This window comes from Danio rerio, chromosome 23, assembly GCF_052040795.2.
Source record: "Danio rerio strain M-AB ecotype USA chromosome 23, GRCz13ab, whole genome shotgun sequence".
Taxonomy (NCBI): Eukaryota; Metazoa; Chordata; class Actinopteri; order Cypriniformes; family Danionidae; genus Danio; species Danio rerio.
In genome coordinates, this window is record NC_141043.1 from 29675539 (window position 1) to 29697741 (window position 22203).

Consider the following 22203-nt stretch of genomic DNA (forward strand, 5'->3'; position numbering starts at 1 on the left):
CAATCAGCAAGGTAGTTGTGAATGCTTTATTCAAATATATACTACCGTTCAAAATTTGCTACTTGAATCAAGTCTCTTAGTTTTCTCAAGAGCTCATAAAAGTATTACAAAAGATTTAGAGATGAACATTTAGAGTTTAATTAATCTATCATTGTAATTTGATGCAACTGCAATGTAACTCAATCTATAAACGTTTCATGGCAGTAACTTTTTTTTTACATTGTTTTCCCCCAATTCTCTCATCTGTAAGGGCTTAAATTTTGGGGGTAAAGGACTGTTATGTTAAAAAACAAAAAAAATTAAAATCATAAAAGTAATAATAAAAAAGAACCAAGTCTCTTATGCTCATCAAGACCAAATATTACTGTAAAAACTGTTATAATATGAAATACAAGTACAATTCTAAACCATTTTATTATGTTAAGACTTATTTACACATACATACATGTCTATTGTACATGGTACATGAGGAAAAACAAAACTGGAGGGTGGTGGGAGATGGGTCTGAAATACGAGAGACTCCCGGGAAAAATGGGCGTGTTGGCAGATACGGTTTATGAGGATACAAAATTGTATAAATGGCATGAATATGACCTAGTTGTACACTATTATAACTGCAGGTTAACTGTTTAGTTACTGTCATCTATTTACACAACTCCTTTTCTGATTTTGACTGTAATGTAATGATGTGCACGTTTTGTAAAGCTGCTTTGGAACAATAATTACTGTGAAAAGCGCTATACAAGTAAAACTTGAATATTAAAGTGGTTTACATAGTTCAAAATGCTTAAAAAAAATCATACTTGGGGGTTTTTTGATATTCAAAATTTGCCACACATTTCCTTTGAGGATTGGGTTTAGAAGTAGGGCTAGAGTTAGGCCATATAATAAGAAATTTTTACAGTATAAACTACATTATGTCAATGGAGAGTCCTCATAAAGTTTACATCCAAGTATATGTGTGTGTGTTTAGCATTGCAGACGCACCTCCTGAAGGATCATATCCTTCATCGTCCACATAATCTCCCAGTTGCTCATTTTCCACCTCTAAATCCTCTGGAAAGGGCACCTCATCCCACACTTTCGAGCTCAGAGCCACCTGTAGTCAAAACAAGCGAAACCACAATTTATGGGATCGAAATCAGAATCTCTAAACACACCCTGAGTTATGAGAGACCTATACTGACAAGAAGACAAAAACAACAGTCAATGCCTTCTGGCTCCACTGAAAAAAGAGGAGATAACTCTATCACGCGTACAGAAAAATGCATATCTTGCTTATCACAGACACATGAAATGCATATAAAACAGCTTGCCCTAAAAATGTATTTGATTTTGCACACTTCAAAATTATCTGAATGTCACTGCAGTACAACTTCGAAACAAACTTTAGGCAACGGGTGTCAAGTGCAGATCATTAAATCAACCATGCACATATTCTGCAACGATAAAAGACATATGCATTCATAACATACTAAAAAAAGCATTTACCTTTTACCTCATTGCCTCTGGTACTGTTAAACCCAACCCATTAACAGAGGGCTGGTCATCAGGAAGTATGTTATCATGTATAGATTAACGTCACACCCATGAGGGGTCATAAACTCACATGTGTAATGTTGATACAGATATTTAAGCCTCTTGTAAATATTATTGAACAATAACATATAATACTGCAATTGAGGTTTTACATGAAGGAGGGAAATCTTTTCATATACAGTTTTTTTTTTTTCGTAGAGTTTTGCTGTTACACAAAATGTTTTGGAACATGTGCAGTGTATTTTACATATAATTTATGTAGGAAACATGTATTTCATGACAATAAATGCACATGTCTTTCTGGTGTCTTCATGTGAAGGAAAAAAGAAGACCATTCTTTAATTTTTGATTTACAAGACAATCTAAAATTTACATTTAAATAAGGGCTGCATGATATTGGAAAAATCTTATATTGTGATATATTGTTTTTCTGCGATAAATATTGCGATATGAATACAGTTTTACAAGATTTCTGTAGAATTTAACAGTATGCAAGTAAATAAATTGAAAAATCACAATGCAAAGCATGCTTTTCTTACTTTACATTGTCACATTTCTAGTCCAAATATCTAAAAAAAATCTTATTTTGAAATTATGAGTTTTCCTTTGAAACAAGCTAATGGGGGATAAGTTTGTGGCCTCAAGATATTCTCACTAAGTGGGAAAACCATTTTTGTTGTTGCATAAATTGTATATATTCTGTATAAATACAGTGATTACATACATTTCTGTAGCTCATGTTCAACTATAATTCAGACTCAATATTGCATATCTTTGCGATGTCACTATTGTGGATGAAACAATAAATTGTGCAGTCCTAATTGAAATCTTTTTCATTTTCAGGTTTATGCTCAAAACGCAGTTAAGATAGTATAAATGGATAGCTAATGGAATAAAAAGTTTAGAAAAGAAAATGCTAAAAATATTCTTGAACTAAAATATGGTAAATTTATTTCATTTAAACATAAAATTAAAAAATCATTTGTCATTTCTGACAAAAGATGTAAAAATTTAACAAAGAGTTCATCAAAATGACATTATTAATTAGTACACAAACTTAAGAAAATCTGTTAAAATGTTTGTGGTCATTAAGTTTACTTTTGAAGAAAAGAAGACTTACTGTAAAGTCTTTACTGTACATATTAAGCAGTTAATTTGCGATATTACTAAAAGTTGGAAAAGCTTCAACTTCAAATAAATGCGTCTCTTTTTAACATTCTACTCAGAGAATCTTGGGGGAAAACTACTTTTTCAAGAATAATAATAATAATACAAACTTTTTTATTGAGCAGATATTAGCATATCAGAATGATTTCTAAACAAAAACAGTGACCAAAACTGACCGCTAAAAATTTTGCTCTGAAAGACGGTGAAATCATGTGAAAAAACTGCCCTCTCCCCCCAAAATTTAAACTGATTCATGATGCCAGTATCTCATGACATGTTGTCATTCTGCTAACTTAGAGGAAAGTTATCCACACAAAGCTGTGCCTTTTGTTTTTTAACTTCTTCTTTGGTCAGCAACAAAAGCTTTGATGATTTTTTTGCGGTCGCATCCCTACTGCACCATGATTATCAACTTCACATTTGTGTACGTGTTTGGCAAGATGCCACATTTGGCATTTTCGGTCTTCATAGCCTGCCAGTTCCCATTTCCCTGCATCTCCATCATGGCCGCTGTTCCCATTTAAATGGCTCCCGCAAATAAATAACTTGATCTCCCCCCCAAATCCTTTCTCCCCTGACTGAACACTCTAAAACAACAATCCTAGAGCTTTTTCCAAAGGAAAGCGCTGACTGGCAAAATTCTTTCAATTGGAGCTGCTCAGCGAGCCTTTTGGTGTGATCATCGCCTGCTTCCCTGTCCCTTGGGATGGAGTCCTCCCAAAACGAGACACTCTGTCATTATTGTCATCCATAATTGCAGCATATTTTTGGTGAAAAGACTTGAAGAAAGGGTATGTGTCAACTTTCTACAGATATAACACATCTCTGATAAACGAAAAAAAATCCTACTGTACCAATGAATCAATTAGGCATATTAGTAGATTTGCAATTAACAAGGACTATTCAAATTTTATTTAAACATGATTAGGAAGATTAAAGGTGCAGTAGGTGATCTGGCAAAATGCTAACCGTTAGCATAATAGCTTTGAAAACGCAGTCCCTCCCCTACCGGCCAAAGCCACGCCTCTTGAAATCATAAACATGCACCATAAACATGACAGTAGACAACCCACTAGATCATGCCATTCACCAGTTAGAAAACCTTCTAGTACTTTATAATACTACAATTCTGAATGAAAAACTGTATCATATCTAACATATTTTCAGTTGTGTCATTACTATTAGCAAGCAAAACTTGTCATAATGTGCAATTTTTCATCTATGCAAGAAATGCTGGTCTTACTCTCTCACGCACTTTGTCCGGAAGTGACTATAGTGGTTGGCTGTCGGGGTGCAAGAATTACACTTATTACTAAGCCGTACTTGCATTCTGTTTTAGACTGAATAGTCAAAGTAGCATGTTAAACAATCACATGTTGTCATTGTTCCAAAATGAACCAATGTGATGTGAAAATAAAACCAACTTCACCTCAGTAAAGCAGGCTAGGCTGAATAGCACTATTTACATATGTTTTTTGATATTGAGCTAAATACAAATCTAAATTATCGATGCTGTAAAAGGCCTCTTATGAAGTTGAAAATAGTCACATCAATCTTCTGTTGGAGGATTTCAGTTGCTGAACAACACTTCTGTGCATACAAGTTAACCCATTCGGCATATAAGTTAACCCATCAGCTTTGTGTGATAAAATTACTTTTAAAACATAACATTACCTGTCTAAAAAAAATACTTCAGCCAGGGTGTCATCCTTCCTCCAGCGTGCAAAAGTAACTCCAATATTCATTAAGGATTTTTAAAAAAGTTTTATTCAGCATTTGTTTTTAGAGCTGTCACTCGTGTCCACGTGACAGCAGCCCACGTGAACAAGCTTCAGCGGATCTGCGTGACTGGGTGCACAGTTGTTCAAACATAGATTTGCTGAGAGACAGTTTGGGCTACTTATCCGAATAATGGGAATTCTCTGCCTGACAAAATTTTATTTGATGAACATTTTTATCTCTTATGCCTTCCCCAGAATATAAAAATACCTATAAATACCATTAGATCATTTACTTTAATAATTACCAATGGAATGTGAAGCGACTATCAACCAGCACAACAAAATAATTTCTGAAGACAATCACCTACTGCACCTTTAAATGAATAGGTCACTCAAAAGGGGATCAAAACCTTGCATCAAAGTTGCCCTAGAACTATTAAACAACACTAACTCTTGTCTTAGGACAAATTTAAAAGGCTTTTTGGTCCACTTCAAATGTTGACTACTGTATACATTACTAGAGAATCCTGATATTAACCTTCAAGGGAAAACACACACACACACTCACACTCACACTCACACACACACACACACACACACACACACACACACACACACACACACACACACACACACACACACACACACACACACACACACACACACATTTAAATCTTTCATGATATCACTTGCGATTCTCAAGTCCCCTTTTCACTAATCAGAACCCCCAAAGCCAGTAGAATGCATTTAAAGTGGATGAACTGTTGGGGGAAAAATTATTTACAGTACAGGGAAATAATTCATTAAGCCATAAACAACGTTGAAAAGAAGGCTAATAAAAAGGCAAACTATTGGCTAATAAAAGTGGTAATTTATTCATAACTACATCTGACCAGAGTTTTTCAAGGAATAATAAATAAATATATATATTTTGAACAATAACACTGCTCTTTTCCATATTGGAGGCTGTCAAGCAGCAAAAACAAATGTAGGATACATAACAAAATAACTCCTATTACACAACATTCCAGCCTTCTTCTGATGTCTTCTGATTGATACTGTAAATAGGTAAAAATGAAAATATCAAGCATTATTCACTGAAAATGGCGACGTGGTGCCTTAGTGGTTAGCACTGTTGCCTCACAGCTAGAAGGTCACTGGTTTGAGTCCTAGCTGTGTCAGCCTGTGTTTCTGTGAAGTTTGCATATGTGTGTGTGGGTTTCCTCTGGGTGCTCCGGTTTCCCCCACAGTCCAAAGACAACAAGTATAGGTGAATAGAATAAGCTAAATTGGCCGTAGTGTATGTGTGTGCGCATGTGAGTGTCTATGGGTGTTTCCCAGTACAGGACTGCGGCTGGAAGGGCATCCGCTGTGTAAAACGTATGCTGGATAAGACGGAGGTTCATTCTGCTGTGGTGACACCTGATGAATAAAGGGACTTAGCTGAAAAAAAATGTAATGTATGAATTATCTGAAAATATAACCAAACAGTTATGTTTACCTTTAACTTTCATTGAGTAAATTTGAAGGTGTCAAAGGCGAGTACATCACAAAAGACTTTTATTATTTGGTTTGGTTCATTTTAATTGCATAAAACCAAGAAAGCCTTCCTAAACTCTCAGGTATTTCTCCAGCTTAGAAGCCTCGAGTTCACCTAGCCAAAAGCAAACACACACATGTATTCCACAGTCAAAGGAATCCCACTGTTTTCTTTCCAATTATGCACTTCACAATGCCAGGAGTTTGTTCTGCAGAAAGGCAAAGAAACAGAGAAAGAGCAACATCAGATCTCAAAGTTTTGCAAGAGATGTTTGAACCTGGTGAAAAGCTTCACGATTATGCAACCCAGCTGCTGTTTACAAGGCAAGGAACCAAACTCGCCCATGGACAATCGATAAGCAGAGCGAGCAGGATGACACACATGAGATCTGCCAGCTTGCTTGGACTTCCACACTTCTGCTAATGAGTGACTCACACTCGGCCTCCAAAGACCAATAATGATGGCTACAAAGGACAGATGTGCATTGCTGAAGTGTATTGGAGGCTTATCCTCTCCCACACACACCCCTTTCTGGCATTTGCAACCCCCAATCAGATGCATGTCCAGTTTCCAAGGCCTTGTGAGTGCAGTGTGAGAAAAGGATTTAAGTATTTTGGTTTCGTTCACATCGGAGTGCAGCTGTGGAACAGACGCAAAACTCTAAAATTATTTTGCAAGCAATATTTAGTGTTCTCCTTTCAAAGAGTAGTTTGAATCTACCGAAGGATCAAAATAAAATAAAAAAAAATACTGCAAAACCGCACTGTAGTCAAATGCACCATTTAACAAAGATATAAAACAATGTCAACATTAAGAGCAAGGTATTCACCATTTATTTTGTATAACTCTTGACTACTGTATTGATTACTTGATAATGGCACTGACTACTGAGGATGAACTGTACTTGCAAGTAAAATGGTTTATAGTGGCAATAAATACCAGTAAACGAAACCTGGACTCAACACACTGCATTACACTAGGTTTTCGTGGACTTGAAGGAGATGACAGCTCTTATAAACAAGCAAATGGAATGTAAACCGTAGAGCAGTAAGTAGGTGAAAGCTTACGATATGCACTTTATACCCTCATCTGAGTCAAACACCAAAGCACAGCCTGACACAGGCAGAGCAGAGGGCAAACTTCAGGACCTCCATTAAACAACTCGCTGTATATTATAGGGTGGGAAGTTTTTAGCAACCATCCATTACCCTTCTCCTATCATAAAATGCACTTCCTCCCTTGATATGGTACCCCTTTTAACTAAGACACTTCCTTGTAAAGTGAAAGTTGCTCTGTTCCAAATTCTAGTCAGGAACCAGGAATTTAAGCCTAGACATGCTATCAAATGTAGTACATTCACCGGCCACTTTGTTAGGTACACCTTACTAGTACCAGGTTTGACCCCTTCTTTTGCCTTCAGAACTGCCTTAATCCTTCGTGGCATGTTCAACAAGGTACTGGAAATATTCCTTAAAGATTTTGGTCCATATTGACATGATAGCCACACACAGTTACAGCAGGTTTGTGGGCTGCACATTAACAAAGCAAATATCCCATTCCACCACATCCCAAAGGTGCCAAAGGTGTGGTCAGCAACAATACACAAGTTTGCTGTGGCATTGACATGATGCTCAGTTGGTACTAATGGGCCCAAAGTGTGCCACGAAAATATCCCCCACACAATTCCATCACCACCATCAGCCTGAATCGTTGATACAAGGCAGAATGGATCTATGCTTTCATGTTGTTGACCCTACCATTCGAATGTCACAGCAAGAATCGAGACTTATTAGACCAGGCAACATTTTTCAATCCTCTATTGTCCAATCTTGGTGAGCCTGTGCAAATTGTTGCCTCAGTGTTCTGTTCTTAGCTGACAGGAGTGGCACCCGGTATGGTCTTCTGCTGCTGAAGCCCATCCGCCACAAGGTTTGATGTGTTATGCATTCAGAGATGCTCTTCTGCAAACCTCAGTTGTCACGAGTGGTTATTTAAGTTACTGTTGCCTTTCTATCAGCTTAAGCCAAACTCCCCATTGTCCTCTGATCTCCGGCACCAATAAGACATTTGCACCCACAGAACTGCCGCTCACTGGATACTTTCTCTTTTTTGGGCCATTCTCTGTAAACCCTACAGATGGTTGTGCGTGAAAATCCCAGTAAATCAGCAGTTTCTGAAATACTCAGACCAGACCGTCTGGCACAACAACCATGCCACACTCAAAGTCACTTAAATAACCTTTCTTCCCCATTCTGATTTTTGGTGTAAACTGCATCGGTTCGACCATGTCTACATGCCTAAATGCGTTAAGTTGCTAGCATGTGATTGGCTGATTAGAATTTTGCGTTAATAAGCAGTTGGATAGGTGTATCTAATAAAGTAGCCGGTGATGTAGTTTGAAAGGCTATGCATTTAACTGTGTGCATGACATTCATGTGCTAAAAAGATGTCAATTCTAAAGTATTTTACATTCAAAACAAACTGCATGGCCTTCCAGAGCTTTTATCCTTGCAACCTGCCAACATCAAACTCTCTGCACAATTGATGCAGCCTCTACAGAACCCTCCAAATCAGTCACTTTGGGGTTTCATGATGGTTTGCAATGGTTACCCAACTTGGAAGCTCACTATGTTTTGAAACACTGCTGGAGTAAGTAATGAGTGGTTTCCAGGAAAATTCACTATTTCCACACCTATTATCCACAAGGCGAAAGAAAACATCCATTTGACAGGCAAGGAATGGTTACAGAGATAAGAGAACAGGAAAGATTTATGTAGGCACAAGTGAAAGACAATAGCAAAAGACATACAGGTAGAGACATAGATTCCTCTGCAAGTTTATGCACTTGGCGTAGGAGAATGCAAGGCAATGACAAGCTGCCAATTTTGACAGTAAACCACAGCTTGAGCAGCTTCAGGATAAAGATGATGGTGAGAGAGACCCTTCAATTGCACAAAGCACTTCGGAAAGGATGACACCAACCTCTCTCAACAAACACATGCCCCATTCACTTTAAGCATAGCATAGTCACTCGATGAGGCACATTCTTAAACAAGTTGTTACGGTCTTTAACACTGGTTTAGGGGGAGAAAAGGACGGACAAAGGGTGATCACATACTTTTGGCAGCTAACTAGAACTCTTCCCTCAGGTCATGCATGCATTCCCACAATGACCCAAAGCAAGCGAGGTCTCCCACAGGCATTCCAGGGCATACTGGGCAAGATTTAACATAAAGGCTTCCGAATGTGCCACAGCTGTTTCCCATGATGAAACTGAAGCTGGGAACTAGAGTTTTGCAGCACCACTGTTTAGACAATAAGGTTTCCCAGCTCTTTGCCTTTTCCACTCTCTTAACATCCCTTCCCTGTGAGAATCTTTCCTGCACCACTTTCTATTGAGTGGTCCCATTAGCATGAGCGGGTCTGAGCAGTCATCCAGCTCGGCGTCACACTGATCTCTACATACCGAGACCTGTTACTCAGCATTAGGCATTTAGAATAACCAGCTGACCTGTGCGGGCTTGCTTTGGAGAATCAGTTTTGTGAAAAGGGAAGAGATGACCAAGACTAGAACTGCACGATTACTTGAAATGACACTGAGATCACGATTAAGCAAATGCAGTGATTCTCATGCTCATGTTTTTAGGGAAACAGCTCTGTAACCAGTAGTAAATCTCCGAAGGGCAGGGGGCACTCTTGCGTAGAAACTACAAATATGCCGCAATGAAGAGACTCTGTGAATTAAACAGAACAGAGGATTTAACTGCTTTTTTTTGATTCATTGTGACTAATGAACACACAACTACAGAATCATCTCACAGAATGATATTCCAAACACTCAACTGAAGTTATCAGGTGAGTTTGAATTATTTAGAGCAAGAATGGGCCAGAACTCGACCCTAAACTCTAATTTACCACACCTGAACAAGCTAACCAAAGTCTTCAGATTCACTAGAAACTTCCAGAAAGATGTGTTGGAGCTCTAAAAGTGCAGTATTGAACACCACTTTACAACAACAGAGCTAGTCACTGTCATTCTTACCAGAATTCATCAGGACAGATAAGTGCTTAAACGACAAATACAAGGTTCAAATGGGCTATCAACTACTGACATATAGAGCTTGAGGGATTCAGTCACAAAACAGTAGTTCCTGTTGTGGTAGGAGCTTCTACAAAAGCAGGTTCTTCTACAGATAATTGAAGGAATTGTAAAAAGTTATTATGGCGTGAAAACCTCTATAGATTGATTCCCATACATACAACACAAAAAAGAATAAATAAATAAAAGGTTCATCCAATTCTAACAGTACACTGAGCTTTGGTTACTTAAATTCAATGGAGACAAAAACCTCTCAGTTTTTAATTTCTAATATGTTGTTTGGTGAATGAATGAAATTCTAATGGATCAGTAAGATTAGTAATAATGACATTTTTCATTTTGGGAAATATATCCCTTCATACACATACTCATGAATAAACCTAATAATGGCCAAACCACAGTTCAGCATTTTTTACAGATGTCACAGTTTTAATTTGTTTTCACCTCCTACACGTCACTGAAAAGCTGTTTCACCCTTGAAGTTTAGAATTTCCCAACTTTCCCTAAAACTTTTGTAGCAACAGTTTACAAATTTCCTGCTCTTGCTCCTGTGGTTAAGTATAGTAGTACAGGCACTTAATGATTGAAGCACACCCACAACATACAAGTGGCTGCTAAGGCAGCTTTATCTGACTGTGTACAGTAGGAAAGTAGTGCAGTATTGAAGAGTACACATTGAGGTAGCTTCAGCTTCCTTTTGGAAGTATTACTCAAACTGCTGGAATGCCGCGATTGAAGGATCAGGATATTGCGGTTGGGGATTAGAATCAGGTTTATCCATTACTTCCGCTTAACAGTAAATATCGGACTCACTGAGCTAACAATACTAATCTTAAAAGGTCAAAACCAAACATTTAGAAATCTAATTCCAAAGGACTGTTTGTGCCGTTGTCAAGTTGCACATACCTCCTTTCTAAGGGTGTCACGATCCTCCAAATCCTCGATTCGATTACATTTTCGATTCTAAAGGCACTATTCGATTTTCAATTATGAATAATTAATTAATTAATGACCAATTAATTATTTGCAGCCTACCGTTTAAACTACCAGACCTGCATGGTCTTTGTTTTACCCATAAACAAATCATACAGTAAATGAATAAAGGCAAGATACACACAGAATTACCACCTGTCAATCACTTTTTCTGCGGGACTCGTGAATAGGCAGTGATCTGTGTCGTTATAATGGCTTCGGTAAAAAAAGAGGCAGAACCAACAGGAACCAGCCAACAGTATCTGAGGTGTTCGCTAAAATGACTAAGTACAAGTGAGTGAAAGATTGAAGCAGTCTACTGATCCTCTGACTGCCTGAACCCGCTGTCTCGAGCCCATGGCTGTGTGTGTGCTTCTGTGTGTGTGTGTGTGTGTCAGAGGTAGAGAGGAAGGAGGGCTGCTCAGAAATGCTACACGCCACTGTGGATGTCAAATCGTTGTCGTTCTAAAATGCCATTTAAAAACAAAGACAGTGTAAACAGGGCCTGAGTGTGTACTTTTCGCGAGCGGATTTGCAACGAGGGCGGGCGGAGGATCGCGATGCCGGTGTTGTCTATCGGACGAACCCTAATGCGTACATAGCAGAGCTTGCAAAACTGTGGGGTTTTTTTTGTCGACAACACGAACGTTGTCAACATAACTCACGGGAAATCCAAAATGCTTAAACACCGGCGACTTCATTGAAAGAGGAGAGGGTTTAAGTTCTGTCGACGGGTCTCCTGCTTCTGCAGTTCAACAAGCACTTCAACAAGCCTGTTTTTTCCCGCTTGGCAAGCCAAGCTGACGTGACATGGGGGTGTGGCAGCATCGACAATTCTATTTTTTGATTAGATAATCGAAATTGAGCATAAATTTCAATCGATTTCTCTTTGGAAAGTGCCATGCAAGATGAGTTTGGTTAAACATTTTATTCACAGTTACGGAAAATACGAATCTATGAAACCCTCCCAGTCCCAAGACTAAAGTATTTTACTTACTCACAGGCCTATTTTTATTGAAGTTGATATTTAGCCGCACCATGTTGGTCCTACATTATATATATATATATATATATATATATATATATATATTTTTTTTTTTTTTTTTTTTATGGAGGTGGGTTGTTAACCCAATGCTCAACCCCTAATCTAAAATACACTATGGACAATTTAGCTTACCCAATTCACCTACAGCACAAGTCTTTGGACTATAGGGGAAACTGGAGCACCTAGAGTAAGCCCATGTGAACATGGGGAGAACATGCAGCTCTACGCAGAAATGCCAATTGACCCTGCTGGGGCTCGAACCAGCAACCTTCTTGCTGTGAGGTGACATCGCTACTTACTGCGCCACCGTGTCAACCCAGAAGTATTTTAGGTGCAAAAATGTAACATTTAAGAGAGGAGTCACTCTAGCTAGACAGAACCAGGTTTTTGAATGACATGGTCATGAAATAGGACCCTCACCCTATGTGTCTCTTCATACTAGGTCTTAAACCAGAAGGCACACCCTAACCAACACTAATAATGGCAGCATCATAGGTGGTGGCTGGTCTTGACAGCGTGAGTCAGAGACTTTGTTGACAATATGAGACCATATGTCTGAAAATCATGGGAGTGTGCAGTCAATTAAGTATGACCAATCTGCCTTGACACTGTGCTGAAGTCAAGCTGATTGCATCCCCTAATTCAGTTTTAATCAAGTCAACTGATACCATCTCAATTACTGTAATGATGCACGTGGGTGGGCCGAATGTGTGAGAGCATTCCAGTGGAAGCAGCTTTCGCTACTTGTGAGGGCCCAGATGGCACCTATAGGAGAACTCTCCCCTCAATTATCACCCCAGCAGGGGAATCAGCAGAGCTCCGGCACTTCCAGACCACCTATGTATGAATCCCAAAGATTTCAAAATTGCCTTAGACCACACTATCACCACACTCCAATTTGCACCACCAAAACAATCCAGAGGAGCTACAGTCAGTCCACTGTTTTTGCCTGGAATGCGGTTCCGACAGCACCACGTGTTTACAGACCTTCACCACACCACAGAGAATAAAACACCGGCCGTAAACATGGGTCAGAAAAATCTTATAGCTTGTGATTTAAAAGGTTAAAAGTAAACTGAAGATATGGAACTGGAAAACTGAATGAATAGAAATGGAAAAGAAAACTCATGGAAAACAGATTAGTTTTCATCAGCAAGTATCGCTAAAATCATCAAATGTGACATTTATTTAGATGTACAAAATATCTTAATTTCCAAATACTTAACATTATTGTTGTTTTGATCCTTTCACTCCTACAAAATTTATGATTATTTATTTTATTTTTCTTATTTTTTAGTTTATTTTTAGCATTTCTGAAGGATCATAGCACACTGAAAACTGCATTAATGTTTGCTATTTAGCCTTTAAAAATGTGTTGTCTTAGGCTTCATACAGTATTCGTGATGAGAAATGCTTAAAAATAATTTCTGTCATGAACACTCTCGCGATTTAGTATGGTAATGAAAGTTTATATGGCAATGTTAATGTATTTGGTTTTGGCGGTATAGATCTGCTACTCGGCTGCTTTGATTATCATGGCAGAGCAAGTACCGAGACCTGCTACATTCAGTTTATACACAGACATGCTGTCTGAGAATATAACACACTGCTGCTTTAAAAATAATATATATGTAACCCCTGGTAGTAGATCTAAACACAAGTGGAGCTGGGGTGGAGGAGGGTCTCCAAAAACACACCACTGCTTAACAGCGTAAAAAGATGTGGAGCATTTAAACTGATGAGGTGCAAGCTCATTGGCTGCCGAGATGGCAGCAACCACATAACGCAAGAGCAGATTAGGTGACCTATCAGCCTAAACGTGCATAGAGTTTGATGGCAGAAATTTCACTTATATTAATGTAATTTGTTTAGATAATTAAGTCTTTCATTTTAAAAAATAGTTGTATGCTTATAGCTTACTATATGTCATGTAAAAACAGTACATCAGATTCTATGCTTTTGTACAACCACAGGATAATTTGTTATCCAGTAAACCCTAGAGACTGAGAGTTAAAAACCTCTCAAACTGGAAAAACTAAAACAAGTCAAAGTAAATGCAAAAAGAAAAAACTCTTAAGTTGTAAACATTTTAATTGCGTTAAATTTGTCTTAAATGTATTTCATACAGTACAGAGAGTTCAGTAATTGTCCTTTGTTTCATCTAAACCACCATCATTCATAAAACATATCTACAAAAGAACAATTAGGTTAAATTGGAAATAACCAAAGCAAGAATCACTATTTCTCAAAGATAAATTAGCTAGCTTTAAGCCGAACCGAAGAAGCAAATTAAACTGCGTTTGGATTTTACTTTCTATAATTCATACTTAAACATGATTGTTAATTAAATTACACAAGCACAATCAACCCAACATTATAAATCTGCTCAAAGCAAGTCTATGGTAGGGATCTAATCTCCGTGCCCACTTTTTTGTTGACAACAAATAAACATAAACATGGCAGAGCAATTTAAAAGTCTAAAAATACAGCAGTGTTTCCGGTAATAAGAGCTTTATGGTGACCCGCACTTTGGAGAGTGAGAGCAGCTCTAGTTCCCCCAGACGACAGCTGAGTGTGGAGGTGCTGAGGCCAGTGGCTGTGTGAAGGGGAAAAGCTTTATTTATAACAGGAAAGGCCTCTGCGCTGCATCTCTGTGCTGTCATTTAAGAAGTTCTTCCTTTCTTGTATCGGTGACGCTGTCCACTTTCCAAAGGAGCCTTTGGCGAGGTGACTGAAAACACTTTGAAGAGTGACGCCACAAGACTTGAGAGAAAGCAGAAACAGAATAGACGCAATCAAACAGAATAATGTTTATCGCAGCTCTGGATGTGTCAAGGATGTGTCAAGGATGTGTCAAAATGTGAGCGCAAAGGTTTGTGAGCATTTGACAGCAAGACTATGACAGCGAGCAAGTTTGAGAGCATGTTTCACATCTTTTAGGACAAATAAGTTTTAAAGGGGAAGTGTGTGCTTTTTTTCCAAAAAGCTTTCTCAAATCTTCCCATTAGCTATTGGTTTTAAAAACACGCACACGCAAAGCCCTGTTACAGCTCAAAGACGTTGTGGTTGTAAGGTTACGTCTGAAATCATATACTTCCATACGAGCCGAGTTGTATATCCGAATTTATAGAATTCGAAAAATAGTAGGTGAGAAGTACCCGGATAACCTACTACTTCCTGCGATATTCTAAAATGCGCATCCGATGGATGCTATGCTATCCTATAATGCATGGCAAGATAACTCATGAATGTGAGAAGCAACGCAACGAAGGTAGGTCACATAATCATGACAAAATGGTGGATGTAGTACGTTCGAGTTTAATTCATGCTACTCGTATTCATACTATATAGAACATATGTTTCTAACAGTTGAGTAGTAAATTCAAATGTCGTACCTACCAAGTAGTAGGTGGTTTCAGACGCAGCCTATATGTTCGCAATTTTAATTTTTGAAACTATCTGAAACTGAACTATCCCTGTAAACTGTAGAACAGATTAAAGAATTTTAAGATTTAAAAAAATGTAATGTTTCATACAAGTTGAACAAGAATGCACTCGACTGGAGTGTAATATTGACAAAAACAGGATCACAATAGTTTGGTGGATTTTTTTCATCAATAATAATTTAATTGTATTATCCTGCAGGACGTTTTTGTGCTGCCAAAAAATTAAGTCTCTCATTGTTTCGTAATTATGACACTAAAACAGCTGGTAAGTGGTGGCAAGCTCCTGTCATGTTCATTTAGATCTTTTTGTATGAAATGAAGCAAGTAATCCTTGTTTAAAAAAGAATCATTGTATCACTAGCTGTTTCCAACCAAAAATGCTAATTAACTTTATGCACAAAACTGGATTATCACATAAAAGACGTGTGAATAATCCAGTGTTTCCATCCAACGAGTCAAAGCGAACTAAATAGTCACTTCTTGATTAATTGGCTTCAAATATCAACAGTAAAAACTGAATTTGCTGCAGTAAGAGAGGCTGCGTCAATCTTTCATTTATTTAATAAATGACTCGCGCCTCAGAAAGCAATCCTGACACACAGTGAACACGCGTTGGTGTTTGAAGGTGTCAGATGCGGAGCACATACGTTCTTGACTCTGGAGGTCATTAATGATATAATAACACTAAATACTTAAACGGTAAGGTGTTTTAGAATGACCAAAATAACATTTTAGATGGTTTACAGTGTGCCCAGCCTGATGGTTTGTCCATTTACATAAATTGTTTTCATCACATGATCTCTTATAACAAAATCACATGACCTTTTTTTAATGTGCATACTGGAATTTGTTCGGTAAAAGTGTTTCCATTCTAGTTCATGTGCATCCTTTCTTATCGAATAAAAAGTTTATCCTGCTCAGTTAAAAAATGTATGCGCATTTTCAAAATTTATGCGCATCATGGCATGTTTTTTTAATATCTTCAAAATGCGCATAAAAATAGGTGGATGGAATTGTAGCTACTCTCTCACTTGATTTGTTAATTTTGTATACATCACTTCACAGTGCTTGTGAACTATATTTTGAAACTGAGAAGAATAAATTGTTAAATAAAGTAAATTTTGTTTATGTAAAGTCGTTGTTTTAGTTTTATGTGAGGACAAAAGGATTTATGTAGCTTCATGATATTTCTATTAAACCACTGAAGACACTTGGATAATTTTGGGGATATATTTTGGCACCTTTTTGAACTTTAAACAAGTTGGGACCAATGCGGTCTATGAAGAATGAGTGTCTCTCTTATTTCACTTAAAATATCTTAATTTGTGTTACAAAGATGAACAAAGTTCTCGATGACTTGGAAAGACAAAGGTGCATAATTAATAACAGAATTTAAATTTTTGGGTGAGCCAACCCTTTAAATAAAATAAAATTTCTATGAGAGATCCCTTGCATGCAGATATTTAGGGGTGGGGGAGGGATTTTGAAGATTTATTAAATAGCAGCAAAACAACCAAACTCATAAGTAGCTATGAACATTTAAGCCATGCTCGCAGCATGTGGGGCAAATAATTTGAAGGTTTTTGATGACTCTTATGGAGCTCTGGTTTCCAACAAAGCCAGAGTTGGTGATAAACTTCCTTTCCTTATTCTCATGGCTGTGGAGTTAATCTACCACCACCTATTGTTTTTGGACACCAGTGTGCGGTGTAGTACCAGGTCAAAGACAATTTAATAAGATCTGCCTTATTAAATGACATTCTATCTTACGACGAGAAAATGTAGTCATTAAGTGCGGTTTTTAAGTAGACAGTTGACCCAAAAATAGAAATTTGTTATAATTTACTTCCAAGACTGAACGTCTTCATTATTTGCAACACAAAAGAAAACATCCCTCAGAAAGGCAAATTTTTTCAAACAATAAAAGTCCAGAAAGACACTAAAGATATCACAATTTAGTACAACAATAAGACAATAAAGAGAATGTGAGTTTAAGAGGATTGCCTAAAACAAAACAGCATTCTTCTATGACTGCATGCCAGTTTGCCAAGACAAGTTTAAAGTTGGATGACTGCTTGCAGTCAAGGTCAAAAGTTCTGGCTCCATTCAAGGTAGCTATGTCATAATTAACTCAGATTTGGACACATGGCTTTGTGAGGGGTTTGGAATGGTATGACAATAGTTCAGGCGTGTGATCTTATGGACAATGTTGTTTGGAAACCCGATATAGTGACGCAGTTCTTAAGCTAGTCATTACAAGAGGATTAATAGGCAGTGAGTGACATTTGGCTCTGACAAGTTTATAACTATTCTTAAATATTCAAACTGTCATTGTTTTGAAAGGGTAGTTGTTAGCAAGATCTATATGATCCTCAGCTCACATCGAAGGACCATCGAACACTTGTTTGTGCCAAATCGGCCTGGCTACTGAAAAGTATCAGCCAGCTGTTTTCTTTCACTCATTATTACCTGAGTATGACTAATAATGCGGCAGCGAAAAAGTCTGGTGTTCCTCAAAATAAACAACAGATGCTGTCTTAAATAATGAGCACAAGACGCTGTGTTGCTACAGTAAATCAATAATTCAACCCAAAGTAAATGTCCTTTCATATATTCAATTTCTCCACATGTAGTTTCAAACTTTTATGCAAGTCAAAAGATATTAATACAGTAAAAAAAAGGGAAAAAAGGTAAAACAGACCAAATTAAATTATAAAAAATACATGAAATTAAAAATGAGGACTTAAAGTAAAATAATGTTTAAACACTAAGAGTAAATAAAATAGCTTAATAATTGATGTTTTAAATAAATATCCCTTTAAGTATTATCACCATAACGTGAACTGACTGTGATCACATAATCAGTTGCCTTGAAAGCATGTGGAAAGCTACTGTAATATCTTTTGAAAATCAGAGGGTGTGTGTGTGTGCTTTGAAATGTGCGATCCAGAGATACAGAAATCAGCTGTAATTACAACAAGCATGATCAAAAGTTCCCTAAATGCACTTTGCGCGTGATTTGAATTATATCCTAAAAGCACATTCAAGAGAATCAAAGAGGAAGTTTGTCTGATCAAAGAGGACTCTTCGCGGTCTCACAGCGAGCAGCTGGAGGCTTCAAAGCCCTACTTTGGCCCACACTGGAATATGAAGCCCCGGTGTGGTAGCCTGATAAAGTATGAATGAAATTCGCTCTGGCAGGTAACACACAGAGACCAGAAGATGCTTCGGCTCCACTGACCCCTTTCGCACCCAGACTGAAGGGTGTGTGTGTGGGTGGACAGAGGTGACATTCCTCTGAGAGGTAAAAATACCACTAAAGCCAAGTAGCTCCAGGTGAAATTTCATCCCACTATCAAACCCCTTGTCAAAATGGCTGTGCGCTGGATGAAGGAGTGCTGGGAGAGAAAACAAGCCTACCAGGAAGCTAATGTGCTCATGTTTAATCCATAACCCTTGCAGTTTTTAACGAGTAAGTCACCCATGAGAAGTCAAATGTTGATCAGGGTCACCAGTCAACATGAAAATTGAAACTGGGGAAAAAAATGCATTTAGAAAGCAAGATGATATTTATATTAAGTGGTTTAACAGACTCTTTTACATAGCCAGGGAGCCAATAATGAAAAGTGCTTCAGTTAAGACTTTTACAGACATGTTTTGGTATCAGATGACAAATTTATTTATTTATTTAAAGGAAACATGGATGAAATTCTTGGGTGATTTTTTATTTTTATTTTAGGACGTAACTTTAGGCCACTGCTCAGTTTTCAACTAGACCTGCACGATTCTGGCTAAAATGAGAATCACAATTTTTTTTTGCTTAAAATAAAGATCACGATTTTCTCACGATTCTGTTGATGTAAAATAAAGGTATGGTAAGAACAAACATATGGCAAAACATCAATAATAATATTGTGTTCTACTGGTTTCTATAAATGATTCTATTCTACTTACAATTCATCTGGTGTTGAATTATTATGTTTGAGATATATGCTTGCAATCTGTCATATTTGACTATATTATTCACTGGTAAAATCAGACATTTGCTATTACCTGATTATATTCAACAATATATAGGCTAGAGTAGCTATACTGACATTGTAAACATTTATTTTCATGCACAACTGTGGGTTCGCTATGAAAGAAAAAACATATCAAATGCTTGTTGTAATCATAACTCTAAAATGCGATATTTATTTATTTAAATGATATGCACGCTTTCAGTTTCATTTTGACTGCTAAGTGCTTGTTCATACTTCGTGCGCGGCTCCCAAACGATCACTCTGTGCCACAAACAGAATATTATTTACAACTGTATTACCTGTTACTCGCAAAATAAGCAGGTTCTGTTCACTAAAGTAGACGTGTGCGTGTCTATGATTATGTAGAGCAGCTCACGGTCAGCAAATTAAGTCACGTGTGATTTCCTGGCTGCGAAAACATTATTATATGAAGACAAAAATGACATTTTTAGGTGAATTATACCTTATAAATACAGTAAAGTCAATGCAACGTATGTGAAACAATAAAAAGACTTGTGCAGCCGCCTTTTCTTCTCTGGTAAACTTGAAAATATGATTGGCAGAATCATAGAAATGCTGGATTAAGATCGTCTAGGGGGTCGAATCGAGATTGCAGTCTTTTAAAGATTAATTGTGCAGCTCTATTTTCAACATCACATACCTACAAAAAATGCTAAATATCTCCACAACTACAAGGACCACATAAGTCAAATGAAAGCATAAAGTCGTAGAATGTCTAGGTCTGTCACGATATCTAATTTTTGTGGCATAAACAAAAATTATTGTGATAAACAACAATATTGTCATTTAAAACCATTTTGACACTATGATAGCATCATAATGCAAGTACACTCTTCAAAAGAACACATAATATTACATTCTTAAGAATATTTCACCTAATTATAGTTATTTTAACGAATTAATAATTAGGCAATGGAATCAGAATGTGAAAAAGGATATCCTAAACAAATAAATAATAATAATAAATGTTAACAAAATGTCCAAGTTAAAAAGAACTAGAAAAAAGTAACTACTTCCAATCATCAGGCACCCACATGGAAATGTACTATAGTATTTATAGTAATTATTATAGCGTTGCTTAATCATACTGGCACTGACACTGAGACGTCCAACAGAGATAGAGGGGCTGTGCAATCAGTTAAAATGTGGTTAGAATTCTTTATGTATGGGCGAAATAGATTTCATTACCAAAAATTGAGGACATATCCATGTGTTGTGCGATAAATCAATATATTAATTATTTTAAAGGCCTAGGAATGCATGTAGTAAAAATATAACAATATATACATAAATGAAAATATATTACAGTGTAAGAGCAAATAGAGCAAGAATTTGTAAAAATCTCTCAACCTAAAGAAACAACTTTAAGTAAATATAGGCTCGGACACCTAAGATAGTAGCTCAAAAGCTCAATCAATCAGTACCCTTATCTAGAGGCATGAGTCATGTAGATTTTAAAGCTTGTATTGTGCGACAAGTTTTAGCACTTTGTCTAATGTATGACAGAAATATAGAATTCTAAATAGTAGTCTTTGATCCTATTTGACTTTATTCAAGCACAAACCACTTTAAAGCCAAGTGTAATCATTTGATATATATATATATATATATATATATATATATATATATATATATATATATATATATATATATATATATATATATATATATATAGCTACAGGTATGAAATTCTTCCAAATGGTATTTTAAGGGTGCTTTGACACTAACACCTTTGGTCCGCACCCAGGTTCGTTTGACTTCAGAGTTTGGTACGTTTAGTTACTGTGGACATGTCTTCTGAAATAAGGTGCGCACCCATGAACCATACCCAAGCCCGCCTGAAGGTGCTTTCACACTTGGTTCAATTGCCTGGACCGTACCCAAGTTCGATTGTCCCCTCTTGCCATCTTCTCAGTTGGTTTGTGTTCATACTGTCTTTCTCCTTCTGAACCCCGGTATGCTTGAGTTATCGATAGAGCTACTGTTTTGTGTACAGCTGTTGCTAGTTGACAGCCACGAAAGCAAAGCGCCAAAATGGAAAGATGTACACACATCACGGTCTTCTGCTTTTACTGAATCTTTTGGATTTGGACATATAGAAAGAGACTCATGTCTATCTGCCGCAAAAATATTAAAAACATTCAGAACATAACGCAACGTCTGCAGAAGCTGTTTTTTTAAGAGACAAGCATTATCACTGTTTCCCCTGGCTCAGTTCCGCTTGTCAGCAAGGTACAGTACATGATACACAGATACACACACAAACGAATGAACGTTATGAAAACAAAAGTTTGTTGTATAGTTGGCGGTTCATTCCGTTATTTGGTACGATTGCATTCAAACCAGAAGTGAACCGGACCAGAGTTTGCACCTCTTTTGGTCCGGTACGGTTCACAAGTGCGCACCCAAGTTCAGAAGACATGTTCACACTAGCTAAACGTATTGTACACTGGCGTCAAACAAACACAGGTGCGGACCAAAAGTGCTAGTTTGAAAGCACACTGAAAAAGGTGGTCTGTGGTTCGGTTTGCACGTTCCCATGGTCCCGTTCACTTTAAGTATGAATGCAATCGTAACAAATAACGAAAGAGAACTGCCAACTGTACAACAAACTATTGTTTTTATAACATT

General features: G+C 37.3%; 1 protein-coding gene and 1 long non-coding RNA gene across 51 annotated transcripts in view; one reads left to right on the forward strand and one right to left on the reverse strand.

The window, feature by feature from the left end:
- hspg2 (heparan sulfate proteoglycan 2) overlaps positions 1 to 22203 on the reverse strand; it is a 187124-nt gene that overhangs the window by 141732 nt on the left and 23189 nt on the right. For all 50 annotated transcript variants that reach the window (XM_087307235.1, XM_087307240.1, XM_087307232.1 and 47 more), the window contains exon 2: positions 988 to 1099. In XM_087307235.1, the coding sequence (XP_087163361.1) occupies positions 988 to 1099 (112 nt within the window). The remainder of the gene's footprint in view (positions 1 to 987; positions 1100 to 22203) is intronic.
- Positions 12128 to 21158, forward strand: LOC147838226 (uncharacterized). Its single transcript, XR_015523656.1, has 3 exons — positions 12128 to 15862; positions 16038 to 20031; positions 20147 to 21158. It is a non-coding gene; the product is annotated as an uncharacterized LOC147838226 (long non-coding RNA).